The sequence below is a fragment of the Cnephaeus nilssonii genome (assembly GCF_951640355.1).
Source record: "Cnephaeus nilssonii genome assembly, chromosome: 4".
Taxonomy (NCBI): Eukaryota; Metazoa; Chordata; class Mammalia; order Chiroptera; family Vespertilionidae; genus Cnephaeus; species Cnephaeus nilssonii.
In genome coordinates, this window is record NC_137075.1 from 108,259,136 (window position 1) to 108,272,778 (window position 13,643).

Genomic DNA, 13,643 nt, shown 5'->3' on the forward strand with positions numbered 1-13,643 from the left:
ACGGTGTCTGCTGGGATCCAGGCCCCAGAGAAGAGCCCTGAGCTCCTAGCAAAACAGACGCTTCCGCATTAAGGCCGTCGCCAGGGGCCTCTGAGGGCTCCGGCAGGAGTGGGTCCCACTGCACAGCTTGCCTGTGGCCCCCCAGCCCCCCAGCCCAGCACCCAGGTGGCCCGCAGCCCCTGCCGGTGTGAAGCTGTGTGAGGCTCGGGTCGGCAGGGGCACAGCACAGGGCAGGTGGGGCTGGAGCGGGGAGAGCTTGGGGCCAGGAGTGGGGCAGGCAGGGCAGGTGGTGTGGGAAGGCGGGCGGCCCTGCCTGGACAAAGGCGGTTGCAAGCTAGAGACCGGAGCTAAGCCCCCACCCCACCCACTGTGCCCTGGCCAACCCCCCAGCCCCAGGAGCAAGCGAGGCTGCTGGGGTGCCACTACCACCCTCCCCGCCGGCTGCTGGGGCAGCAGGGGCCAGCCTCCAGCGGCCGCCTTACAGCAGGTGCGCTCCCCGGAGCCGCCCGAGTGCAGACCCCACAGTGCACGGGGCCCTGGGGGCTGCTGGGGGCAGCTGAAGCCCAGAAAGGCCAGGGTCTGACGGGCCCCAGGGGAGGCCAGCTCCCTCCCCACCCCCCCAGCAGCCCTTCCTGCCCCGGCCCAGCCCGCCCACGGCTCTGGTTCTTCTCTCCGGCTCTCCTGTCCTGGACCCCAAATCACAGGGACAAGGGGGGCCCAGGGGCCGAGAATGGAGGCACCGCCCGGCTGCGGGGCCTCACAGCCCAGGGGCCGCCCAGGAGGCCGGCAGGAAGCGCGGCCTGAAGGTTCTGGAATCACGGGCAGCGGCGGGCAGACGGCACAGACCCCCTTGCTTGCCGCCCGGACGCCTGGGGCGCGGTCGGCTGTGGGTGGCGAGCCGGCCAGGGCCCGACCCGGCTCCGAGGGGCGAGTCCGATGCGGTGAGGTCCCCACGCCTCCCTGGGGCCCCCACACTGTGGCGCGTGGGCGCGGCGGGACAGCCCAGCACAGCCTGCGCTCGGCCGGGAGCGCCCGGCGGCCCCCCCCCCCCCCCTGTCCCCCTGGGCGAGCACAGGTGCGCCGCCAGCAGCCCCGGAGCAACAGCTGCGGCCCTGCCCGCTCCCCCCCCCGCCCCGCCCCCCCCCGCCCGCCCCCTGCCGGGGAGGCCTGGGCTCCGAGAGGCCGGGCCTCGGGCGCCGCCTGGCGGCCGCAGGGAAACCAACAGACGGGTGGGGCTGGGGAGGAGTGAGCGACCCGCTCAGGAGACTTCAAGGTCAAGGTGCTGGGGCGCAGACAGGGCTGTGGAGGGGCGGGGCAGGGCGGTTCTGTTTAGGGTCCTCCCTCTTCACCCGGCCTGGCAGGCCCCCCAATGCAGTGGGGCTCAGACCAGCCTCTTGGGGTCTCCCTGGAGGGCCCCCCTGGGTACCCTCTGCAGGCTGCCAGGGCACATATAGCCCCTGGGCAGACAGTCGTGGTCAAAGCCACCGGGCCAGGTTTGGTGGAGCTACTGTGGGCTGGGCCTCGGGTGGGGGCTCCCCCGGAAGTGCCCCGTCCCAAAGGGTCACCGGTACCTGGCTCTCTGGTCCAGGATGCAATTCTGCGTCCCCAGCGGCTTCCCCCCAGCACAGCCCCCTGGGGCCCTGGACCCCGCCCCCCTCCCCCCATCACAGAGGCTGTGGGACCTCAGGACCTCAGGGCTTTGCACTGGCTGCTGGTCAGCCTGCACCCTACCCACCCCCAGGCCCTGACCCAGGGGCAACCCAAGAGCCGTGCTGGTCCCGTGGGGTGGCCGGGTCGGGTGAGGGCGGGAAGGTGAAACCTGGGCATGTGGACCCAGGAGCCGAGGGCCCCAGCCAACCTGCCTAAGCCTTCAGGGTGCCCAGACAAGACCTCAGGCCCCAGAGCCAGCAGCAAGGGCCTCGCTGCCCCAGGCTCCGGGCCGTGCCCGGCCTCCGTGCCTCGGCGCCCAGCAGTGTGAGAGGATGCGCAACGGGAAAAGGCTGGAGAGCGGAAAGGTTCTTCTACCAATGACCCAGCATCGCCGGGACCGCGGGAGATGAGGGAGGCGGTTGGTGTTGGTCCGCCCAGGAGCCGGGCCCTGGCAGCTGGCTGGTCTGATGCTGGGGGCAAGACCCCTCTCCCCGGAGGACGGGCTGGAGGCCAGTCTGCAGCCGGAGTTCCGGGGCTCGGGCAGAGGATGCTGCGCGGCAGGGTGTTTCCCGGGGAAAGGTGTCCCGCCGCCGGGAGCTCAGCGTGTTAACTGGGCGCGCCCTGGCCTCCGTGCTCAGGACCCCGTGTTGGAAGAGGTGCCACACGGGCACGCACGGAGGGGGGGGGCAGCATTCACGCACCCCGAGGCCAGACTGCGCCCCACCTGGTCCTGACCAGTCCCTGCGACGCCCTCAGCACAGCCGTGTCCTGTCCGCTGTCGGGTAGTCGCTCGAGCGCGCGCGTCCCTTACCCTCACGCGATGGCTTCTTCAGGGCAGCAGGCGCGATTGGCATGTTAACCCGTCCAACGTGCTTCTTCCCACACGTGCGCCCGCGTGTGCGTGGCCGGGAGGCCGCCTTCTCTCCGCTCCCCTGGAGGACAGCAGGCGCCAGACCAGGGGACCTGCAGGAAAGGCCAGGACTAGACACACTTCACTGCTGCCACGGGACGAGCTTCAACAGACAGACAGACAGACAGACACCTGCCCAGGGAACGAGTCGGGAGGGCGCAGGAAGCCTGTGGCGGCGGCGCGTTTTGGAAGCCCTGGGAGGACTGGGGGCCAGATGCTCCTATGGGCTGTGGGCTTCCGGGGGACGCGGAGTGAGGCCGGTCTCCGGGGCGTGGAGCCCTCCCCGCCTCCCGGTCCTGGTTGTTTAAAGGGGAACGTTACCCCTTCCCTGTGACGGGACCCTGAGGCCAATGCCACCAGCCAGAGCTGGCAGCCCGCCCGCCTGCCAGTGCAGGTGAAACGAGAAGAGAACTCACGCCTCAGACGCACACCCCGCCTCCACTGCCAAGATAAGCTAAGAGGCTTTTTATTTCATCAATAATTAAGTTGTGCTACTCTGTGTATCTCAGAATACCCCTGAGCACTTCCGACACGCCGTTACAATAGCCGTACGGCCAACAGCGAGGGCAGGAGCCCACGCACGGGAAGCACACCTGCGTCAGACGGCACGTCAGTGGCAGGTGTGGCTCCCGGGACTGAAGTGCCGACGGAAAGCTGAGCGTCTCTGCTTCGAGTCACTGAGCACAGGCTAGGCTGAGACCCTCAGGACCACGTGGCAATTGGCAAAGGAAAACAATGAGGAAAACTGGTTACGTTCTCAAAGCTGCTGACTTCTATCAAACACGGCTAACCAAGGGCTTCAGGAAGACAGGCGGTGAGCTGTGCGTGCTGACATGGCGATTCCTTTATTTCCATAACCACTCAGGCTGCCTGGCCCTGGCAGACGGAGCAGCACGGACAGCAGACAGCCCACTGGTTTCGCGTGAACAGAGGTTACACGTTTAATGCAGACCAAAGCCAGACACTGGTAGAGCGTGGGCTGGACTTCCATTACAGACTCTCTTCATGTCACATCACGGAAACACGTGCCACGGGAGGCACCGAACTGAACGATGACACACAGACTCCCTCGAGGGGCAGGGAGAGCCACGAGGCGGCTCAGTGCGGGCAGAACAGCAGGTGCAGGGACGCAGGAACCCGCGCCTCACCAAGCGCTCCAAGCGGGTCTGCCAGTTTCCATGACCAGTGACCCCGTGCGCTATCCCCAGAGCCGGCCGAGCAGCAGCCCGGCCACAGCCCGGAGCTCGGCGGGGCCGGCTCCACGCCCACAGAAAGCGTGGGCACCGCGGCGGGCAGCGCTGCTGGCAAAGAACCATGGTGCGAGCGCGGCCCTGAGCTTCCCGACCCGACACTGAAATCGCAGCGAGCTGCTGCGGATGTCGGGAGCGAGTCGGGGAGGCCCGCCGCCCCGTGCTCCCACCAGTGCTGGAGGGCACCCTGAAACTACGCCCCAGAACAGCGCCCTGCAAGGACTGGCCAACACGGGCTCCAACAACCTGCACTGGCACAGCCCCCAGTCGCCAGGAGCTGGGGGGCAGGCGGGAGGGCTCACTGTCCTGGCACCCCACTATCGGTGAGTCCCCTGCAGGAGGAACTAGCACGGGCTTTTAATTATCGGGCATCACTGCGCAGCCAGACCCGCCAGGCTCCGCTCTACCTCGCGTTCAGGGCCACTCCTGCACCTGCCCCGGCTCAGCTGTTTGTTTACACCGAGTTACATCCGTGGCCGAGGAGCGGGTTTCTAGAGTTCCAGACGCTGCAGCGTGCCACCTGTGAAAGGGGACACGGGGGCAGCCAGCCAGCCACTCGGACCAACACGCCATCGGCACTTCAGCGCTTCGGGAACTGTTATTTTCGCTTCTTGACAGGCCAGCTGGGGTCCTCGGAGAGAACAGAGACCTGTGCACTTCTCAGCAGAGGGAACGGCTCTTCACGCACTGACAGACGGCCTGGCTGGCTCTCAAGCACCAGAAACGGCCCCGCACTGGTCACGGGAGCGAGGCCCTCTCACCACCTGGCCCCCGAGTGCGATCGGGATGGTGCCAGTGCTGACGGCCACCTTCCTCAGCAAGCTGGCGAGTGCCTGCCCCCGTGAGGCAGCACCGGGCACGTGCGCAGGCCTGCCGTGGGCAGCGCCAGTGCCAGGAGCAGCCCACCGCGCGCTGCGTCCAGACGTGTTCACGTAGGTCGTGGCTACGAGTCTCCAGGCATGACCCTGCACAGGCGGGGCGTCTTGTTTCCCTTTTATTTTTTTTAAAGGACCATTGAAACGTTTCCCTCCTTACAAATTACTAAGGAAAACTGTCCGTTCAGACTTTACAAACAAAACCACTCAAAAGTATTAGCTGGTGTCTTATCCCTTTTCAATGCAGCCTCAAAGGTTTCTTTGCTGTTAACGTCCCTAATTTTCTTATGTCACACACCAAGGTCAGCCCCCTCTGAATGCAGAGAGCCTGGGAAATGCCTGTTTTCCAAACGCAGGTTTATGGAAGAACAGACCATCCCAAGAAAGTAAAAGCAACCACCCACCCAGTTAAGTTGGGCGGGACCAATCAGGCTTATAAATGGAAAGTCCTGCTTTATTTAGCAGAATAAAACATACTCACTGCTTTTGTGCTTGCACCTTACTTCTAATTTTAAAAGTTTGCCCTTTCTCACAACTGTCCTAGCATTAGGCAAGGCTAGGCCTCGTTCTAGATTCTGAAACATCTGCATTTTCATGCTTTTGCACAACCCAGTTAAAAATCACAAAAGCTGCCCCTACGCCATTTTCTGATTAAGAAAATAACACCACAACATAGAGATCAGGATCCAGTGGGAAGTCAGTGGGCTGTAATGATATTTGTTTTGCGACATCAAAAGCAGCAGGTACGGAATATAATTTGCTGAAATCATAAATACTGAGATTGCAATATGCACGTACAAATCACATTGAGGCTCAGCGAACCGAAAGCTCTCCGTAAATACATACACGTCTGGGTAAAGCGCTGAACGGCCGCGGCGGCCTGGCCTCAGTACTCCCACTCGTCCGACTTCAGGTCCAGGAAGCTGAGGATGTTCTGGGCCAGCTTCACGGCCTGCTTCCGGGCCGCCTTGCACTGCTCCTCGCCCTGCGGGTCCACCGCGTCCAGGGCCAGCAGCTGCTTGGTGAGCAGCTCCTCCAGCCGGATGTAGTTCTTGTCCGTCCGGTTCCCGTCGAACAGCAGCACCTCTCCCAGGATCTCGGACAGGTGGCCCAGGACGGCCCAGACGGCCCGGTGGGACGGGTGCTCCTCGCACACGAAGGCCTTCCTCTTCTCCAGCGCTTCCTTCAGGTCGATGTGCGTGATGAGGGTCTGCACGGCGATCACCGCCCGCCGCCGGGCCTCCCGGATGCAGGGGTTCTTCTCGGGGCTCACCTCGTCCAGCTGCCCGATCAGGGCCTGCAGCTCCGTCTTGGAGCTCAGGTACAGCTCGGGGGGGTTGTGCGCCTGCAGCAGCTCGTTTTTAATCTCTCTCATCCGCTTGAGGACCTTCTCTATCTTCAGGATGGAATGGTTCTGTCCCAGGTCAAACGCATGGGTTGTGTCTGCTTCCTCTTCTAAATCCAAATATTTCAGTAACTTGTTGATGTCCTCCACCACCTCCCGGCGGTAGTTCCGGATCTCCGTTCGCCCACACACGTCCAGCGCGTCCAGATCCGCGATCATCCCCGACAGCACGCAGGACAGGTGCTTGCACGTCTCGTTGTTGGCCACGCCCATCAGCAGGGCGATCAGGGTGCCCCTGGCCTTGTTCACCTCGCACATCACGCAGTTGATTTTGGCCACAGAGGGATGCGTGTCCTCGGAGAGCGGCAGGGACGGCTGCCGCTTCACGCAGTCCTCGATGATCTCTTGCACCGCGCAGATCTTGGTGAGGGTGTGGTACCGGGCTTTCCGCAGGGACACCTTCCCGCCCGTCTTGACGTGAGTGAGCCTCAGGATGATGTCCTGAATGCCTTCTTCGAACTCCTCCGCCACGCAGTTGCCGCCGCTGTAAAAGGGCACGATCTTCTCCCTCACCAGGGCCTGGGCCTCCCGGAAGATGTTCTGGATCTCCAGCCGGTGCGGGTGGTTGGCGTTCTGCTCCAGCTCCTTGAGGAGACGCTCGGTCTCCTGGGCTGCCCGCTTCCGCGCTTGCTGAATGTCCCCCTTCCCTTCGGTGTCCACAGAGTCGATCTCGAAAAGCTGTCTCATCAGCATCCTCTCCAGCTTCTTGTAATTCTTGTCGTCGGACAGCCCGCTGAAGCCAACCACTTGGGGCTCGATGCTCTTCACTTCCTTCTGGATCTCCTGCAGCCGGCTAATGTTAGGGTGTTGGTTTCCCATATCCATCCTCTGGTTGTGGTCAGTTTCACAAGCACTAAAAGGACAAGAAGGCAACTTAGTACACTGCAGAGTCTGCAGGAGGGTGACCACATGTTAGTTCATCCTAAAACCCTCACTCTGGACAGCTGCACTCGAAAGGGCTTGTCATGACTGCAGCCCAGACAAAAGTCATGCTCAAGTGGAGAAAGCAGCCATGGGGTGGGCATGGCTCAGTGATGGAGCGTCGACCTATGAACCAGGAGGTCCCCCACTGCGGGGCGTGCAGGAGGCAGCGGATCAATGATTCTCTCTCCTCATTGATGCTTCTATCTCTCTCCCCCTCTCCGGACCTCTCTGAAATCAATATACATATAAAAGGAAGAAAGAAGTCACCGTGTAGGCAAGGTTCAGTGGTTGAGCGACCTATGAACCAGGAGGTCCTGGTCAGGGCACATGCAAGAATCGACCAATGAATGCACAAATAAGTGGAACAACAAATCAATGTTTCTCTCTCCCTTCCTCTCCCTCAAATCAGTCAGTAAGTTTTATTTTTAAAGATGTTTGATCTTAGGGGGTAAAAGTGGCTAATGAACTCCCGCTCCTGAAAATAACCATCACCCCAGTGACCAGGAGCAGGCGGGGATGGCAGGCTCCTCCGGCTGTACAGGGAGCAGGCGCATCCTGCCAGCGTGGCACGCAGTTGTCTGAACTCTCGCGTGGAAAGGGCACGGGTTCCCCAGCCCTCACACTGGAAGCTGCCGTTGGCGCCAGCGGGGCCCTTTCAGGAATGCAACCCGGCCGCTGGGCCTCCAGGCAACAGGACTACCTAAGCACCACCTGGCCCAAGGCGATCCAGGCCTCTAAGAGAAACCAACACCCCCAGGCGACACCAGGCACCCCAGATGTTCCACTTCCCGGTCCCCCCCCCCCCCCGCCCCCCTACCTCTTCCCTGAAGGGTACGGAGCTCCACAGGAAAGGAACGGGACAGGGTCCTGCTAAGGGCACACCTCGGGCTCGGGAGGCCCAGTACCTCCCCGGCCCCATCAGGCTCATGCTCGCCCCCCGCCCGCCAAGTGTGACAGCAATGAATTCCTCCTTCTCTAGCCTCCGTTTGGCCCCGAGAGGCTGACGGCGTGTTGTCAGGCTCGTGGGTCTCTACGAAACAGCTGGAGGAGGATGGAATATCCACGGAAACCGATCCCGGTGGGTCCGAGCCAGGAACCCGCCTCCGGGGGCTTCGCTCCTCCCAGCTCCCTTCCCTCCCGGCACGTTACCCAGAGAAGATCTAAGCGGGTGGGTCTTGGCTTCCCGTGGGTGAGTGGCGAGGTGGAAGGTCAGCCCTTTACGGGGTGCGGCACCGGAGCTGGGCCCCCAGCGGCATCCCTCGCACCCCTCCCGGCGAGGTCTGAGTGCGGCAGCCGGTGAAGGGGCCGGCGGCGGCGGCGGCAGCTACTGGCCGCAGCGGCCGCTCCGGGCGTGTCGCCCGGGCCCCCGACGCGCCCGCCGGCCTGACCTCACAATGGCCGCGGGGGGAGGGGGCGCCTCGGCCCGGCCGGGGAGTTAGTGGGCCGGGGAGAGCCGGAGGGGGGCCGGCCCGGTACTGGGAGCCCGGCTCGGAGGCCCGGCCCGCCCGGCCGCGTTGGGTCCAGGGCCGAGGCAGGGCCGCCGCGGTCCGCGCCCGGTGGTGGGCGCCGCGGAGGAGGAGGAGGAGGAGGCCCGCGCCGCCCGCGCCGCGCTCACCTGTGCCGCCCGCGCCATCGCGCGCCCCGCCGCCGACGCCCTGCGACTCCGCGGCTCCGGCCGGCGTCCGGCCCCGCAGCCCCGCCCCGGGCCGACCGCCGCGGTTCCTGGGAAAACGGCCTCCGGCGCCCGGCCGGGACCCACGCCGCCGCCGCCGCCAGCCGCCGCGCGCAGCAGCCCGGAAAGGCCGCGGCCCAGGAGCCGCCGCCGGGACCTCCGCGCCGTCGCGCCGCCGCCGCCGCCACCGCCGCCGCCCGGCCCATGCGGGGAAAGCGCACGGTCGGCCCGCCCCCTGCGACCTGCGACCTGCGACCTGCGACCCGCCGTAAAGCAGCCCCGCGCGCTGTCGCGACTCTGCCGTGCGCCGCGAGAGCCGGTTTGTGGCCCATGGCGGCCTGGCGGGTCCTCGGGAAGCGCCGACCCCCTCCGCTCGGCCGCGCCTTTGCGGCCCGCGGCTGTCGGCTCGCCCCGGAGCGCGGCGCCGAGTGCAGGGAGGCCGCGCCGAGCCGGGTGAGTGGGGCCGGGAGGGGGGACCGCCGAGGGGACCGCTCAGGCCGCGCCCCCGTGTCACCTGTGCTCCCCGACACCTGTTGGCCCCTCAGGGACACCGTGCGCCCCGCACACTGCGGCCCCGCGGCGGCTGCCGAGCCCCCGGACCCGCGGCGGCCCTGGGCCCGAGGGAGCCGACAGACTGGCCGCGGAGGCGGCGGAGTCGCACTCACTCCCCGAGGGTGCTCCTCCCTGTGGCGGGCGAGCCCCCCGTGTGCGCCGCATGGGCGGGGGGGGGGGTTCCTGGCTTTTCGGCTTCGTGGAGGTTATCAGTGCTGCGCCCCGGCCCGTGTGGCTCCGTGGAGAGAGCGTCGGCCCCTGGACTGAAAGGTCCTGGGTTCGAGTCTGGTCCAGGGCACGTACCTGGGCTGCAGGCTCCTCCCCGGCCCGGGGGGGGCGGGGCGCAGGAGGCAGCCAGTCCCTGTGCCTCCCACTCGATGTCTCACCGGCCCCCCCCCCCCCTCTCCCTGACAGGTCCGTGGGGTCACCCTGGGAGGGTTAGCCGCCCCAGCGGGAGTCCGCGCCTTTCCGCTCGCTGCGCCCACGGCCGCCGCGCTCGGTGGGACTTTGGGCCGCTTCACCGCGCCGGTCTGCACGTTCCCGGCCGCCGAGGCCAGCCGGCCGCGGGGAAGGCGGGCGGTTCCTTAGCGGCCCTTCTTCGGGGAAGACGTTTCATTTAAGAGAGTCGAGGCCTGCCCTGGCCGGTGTGGCTCAGTGGATAGAGCGTCAGCCTGCGGACTGAAGGGTCCTGGGTTCGATGCCGGTCAAGGGCACATGCCTGGGTTTGATCCCCAGTAGGGGGCTTGCAGGAGGCAGCCGATCCATGATTCTCTCTTATCATGGATGTTTCTATCTCTCTCTCCCTCTCCCTTCCTCTCTGGAATCAATAAAGATATATTTTATTAAAAAAAGAGAGAGAGAGCCGAGGCCTTTATTCCAGCTCACCTGGAAGTGCTGGCTACCGGCTGGGAATGGTTGCAGATAAAACGTTTAAACAAAGCATGCAAACACCATCACCAAACTCACTAACGGGCCTGAGGGAGGCTGGACTCGCCTGGTTTACAGAAGGATTAAAAAAGGCCAGTTTTAGGAATTCCAAGATGTGCCTTCTGTACATTTTCGTTCCTCTGGGTCTGTTGTTACTAACAGTCTTTTGTAAACGTAGCTTTGAAGTTCTGTCTTGTTTAGTCTTTTAAAAATATATCATTTTTTTTTTCTGTCTGCAGGCCAGCTCTTTACCCACTGAGCCAAACTGGCAAAGGCTCATTTACAGTTTAGACAAGGAGTTACCAGGGCAACGGGTCCCCAGTCGCTGGGCCTGTGGGCCGGTCCCTGTGACAGTGGTGGCAGCTCTGACCGCTCGTCCTAGAACATAGGACCCCACCCAGCACCTCACGCTGGGCAGGAGGGTCCGAGCCGGTGTCTGAGCAGGCCCTGGTAGGGCACCCAGCGCCGCTTACCGTGGCTGGTCCGGGAGCAGCCTCCTCCTGCGCCCTGTCAGGCTGCTGACCCCGCAGAGGTGGTGATTGTGACGCCGAGGAGGGGAGCGCTGAGCCGGGAGGCAGGCCTTGCCCGGGTCCAGCATTGTGACTGGTGGTGGTTTTAGGATGGGCCCCAGGATGCCAGATCCGCCCCGGCCGGAGAGAACCGCTCTCACCCAGGGCAGGGGTGTGTCCTGTGTGTTTGCTCCCCTTTGGGTGCCGCCTGACGGGTAATTAAGTTCCTGCAGCACCCAGAGATTGTTGTCTTTCAGGCTTTGATTTTAAACCTCCGGGCTTCTTCAAAGTCACAGGTGGTAAGCCTTTTGTTTTATTTACCTGAACAGATATACTTTAATCCCGTGTGTCTAGTTCGGCCTACATATTCTTTTTTTTTTAAATATATTTTTATTGATTTCAGAGAGGAAGGGAGAGGGAGAGAGAGAGAAACATCAATGATGACAGAGGATCACTGATCGGCTGCCTCCTGTGCGCCCCACACTGGGGATGGAGCCCACAACCCGGGCATGTGCCCTGACCGGGAATCGAACCCTGACCTCCTGGTTCATAGGTCGACGCTCAGCCCCTGAGCCCCGCCGGCCGGGCCAGCCTACATGTTCATCCGTCCTTGTCCTGCCCCGAATGAAGGAGACTGCTTCTAGGACCGGGTTGGGGTGTGCTGGGGGGTCCTTTTCTGTGGTGCTGATTGGCCTGCATCCGGCGACCAGGGGGCTGGGCCTCCCACCCCGGGAGGAAGCGGCTTTCGGTTCCCATCTCAGAGGGGAACACCCCACGACCTCTGTCCTGCCAGGTTTTCTTCTCTCATCTTTGCCTGTCGGTTTCCCCAGCTGGCAGTGCGGCCCGAACTCAGAAATGGCTCTGTGCTGTGGACGGGCACTGGGGGGGCAGGGCTGGGGCACCCCCTCGGCTACAAGTCCTGCTTCCAGCAGGGGGGGCCCAGGATGGCGTGGGTTGGGGGACCTCAGGGACCGCCGTGGAGCAGGGGGGAGCCAGGCGGGCTGCAGGGCGGACAGGAGAAGCGGGCGTGCACTGCCCAGCGGTCGTCTACAGGGAGAGAGGAACGCCGCGGCCGGTCTGCAGGCTGGAGCGCGGGCCTGGGGAGGGACTGCTAGTTCCTGCTTGTCCTCCGGTCTGCGCGCCGCCCTCCGCACCGAGCTGAGACGCTGTGCTGTGAGAACCGTCAATTACAGTCATTATTCAGACTTCAAAGGGATTTTTCCTTTTACTGAAGGACTTTTCTTCCCCAAGTGCCTCCTCCCTTTAAATAGCAGTGCTTGGGTGAACAGACGGGTCTTCTGGTTGTTTTTCTTTGTTAATCTTCACCCGAGGATATTTTTTCCATTGATTTTTAGAGAGAGTGGGGGTGGGGGGGGGAGGGAGAAACATTAATGTAAGAGATGCACATCGATTGGTTGCCTCCTGCACACACCCCGACTGGGGCCTGGGATCAAACCTGCAACCAGGTAGTGCCCTTGACCTTTTGGAGCACAGCCGGTGCCCTAACCACTGAGCACACCGGGCAGGGCCAGCCATCTGTTTATTGGGGAGCACAGAGCAGGCAACCTCCACCACAACCGAGATGAAATCTCTCCAATTACGGCACAAAACTGCGGGCGGTTGAGAGCATGGTCACAGAGTTCACCTGGAAAGTAGGGTTCAGCAGAGAGGGAGGGAAACACGGCAGTCACCGACCCCCGCTGTGCAGGTAGCGGGAAAGCCGTGCCTGTGGGCGGGCTCCCTCCCTCTCCTTCAGGGAGCCTGTGGGAAGAGCCGGGTGCCCTCTGGATGGCGGTGAACCAGGTGCACGCAGCGTCGGGTGGGATCCCTCGCCTCGCTGCCGGCAGGGCCGGCATCGCCCGGCTGATGTGCAGCTGCCTCGTCCGCCGCGCAGGGAAGGCTGTGCGGGATGCAAGCCCGCGGCCGCCGGCTCTGCTCGGCCTCACTCACCGCTGCCGGCGGGAATCGCCTCCCGTTTCTAAGAATCTCCGAGCTTCACAGATGCCGCTGTGGGGAGAAGTCCCCGCTCTGTTTAACAAGCGCCGGCAAGCGTGGTGGTTGGACATCCTTCTTGGAATGACGGGTAACATCTTAAAGAGCCACGGGTTACGGCCCTGCCTCTGCTTGCTCCGAGGACTCTGGGGCCAGCCCCGAGGAGGAGGAGGAGAAGGAGGAAGAGGAGGAAGAGGACTGTCGGTCTTAGCAGACGGGTGTCTTCCTGCCCCCAGGGCCGGCGCGCTCCTGGCACGAACGCCTTCAGTCCCTTCCGGCGGCCCTGCTGTGGGACTTCCCACTTTGGCTTGACTTCCCAGTGACACGAGAGGGGCCTAGAAGCACTGGACAGAAGTAAGAATGCTACGTAGGCAGAGGCTTAGTCTGCAGGAGGAGGGAGTGCAGGAGGGCAGTCACTGCACCAGGCCGCGGGTGCCGGCTCCGATTGGGGGTGAGCGGTGTCACCGGGACCGCGGCAGCAGTGGCCACGCAGCAGCGACAGCCGTGGCTAGACCTCCCCACTCTCCCTCCCGCCATTTTTGGAAGCAGGTCAACCCGGCTCCCCACTTCCCTGCAGCTCTGACCTGTCCACCTGCACATCAGCCCCCTCCCCCACAGGTCGTACGACCGAACACTCCCCTCCTGTGGCCTGCTTCTCTGAGAGTTTACAGAAAACTGGGAAACCAGTCAATCAGCTATGGAAAAACACTTTAAAAAATATATATATATGTATGTATATGTAAACGTACTTATATATTGTTTTCACCCAAGGATATTTTCCCATTGATTTTTAGAGAGAGTGGAAGAGAGAGGGAGAGACAGAGAAACATCGATGTGCATGAGCTGACCAGGGCCTGTGCCAGGGAGGAGCCTGCAACCGAGTTACGTGCCCTTAACCGGGATCCTTTGGTCCGCAGGCCAGCGCTCTATCCACTGAGCCAAATTGGCTAGGGCTATTCGCGCGCTCTCTCTCTCTC

The 13,643-nt window shown here is 63.3% G+C and overlaps 1 protein-coding gene across 3 annotated transcripts; it reads right to left on the minus strand.

Moving 5' to 3' along the window:
- Positions 1-2,713: 2,713 nt before the first annotated feature.
- BAG5 (BAG cochaperone 5) lies at positions 2,714-11,526 on the minus strand. Of its 3 annotated transcripts, none has more exons than XM_079769600.1 (2): positions 9,201-11,526; positions 2,714-6,943 (listed from the first exon to the last, which is right to left on the minus strand). In XM_079769600.1, exons 1-2 carry the CDS (start codon positions 9,401-9,403, stop codon positions 5,572-5,574), a joined length of 1,575 nt encoding a protein of 524 aa, XP_079625726.1. In that variant the 5' UTR covers positions 9,404-11,526; the 3' UTR covers positions 2,714-5,571. The 3 variants fall into 3 exon arrangements, with proteins under 3 accessions (XP_079625726.1, XP_079625727.1, XP_079625725.1); XM_079769601.1 differs by lacking the exon at positions 9,201-11,526 and adding an exon at positions 8,164-8,610; XM_079769599.1 differs by lacking the exon at positions 9,201-11,526 and adding an exon at positions 8,630-9,137 and having other exon boundaries at positions 2,715-6,943.
- Between the last annotated feature and the right edge of the window lie 2,117 nt (positions 11,527-13,643).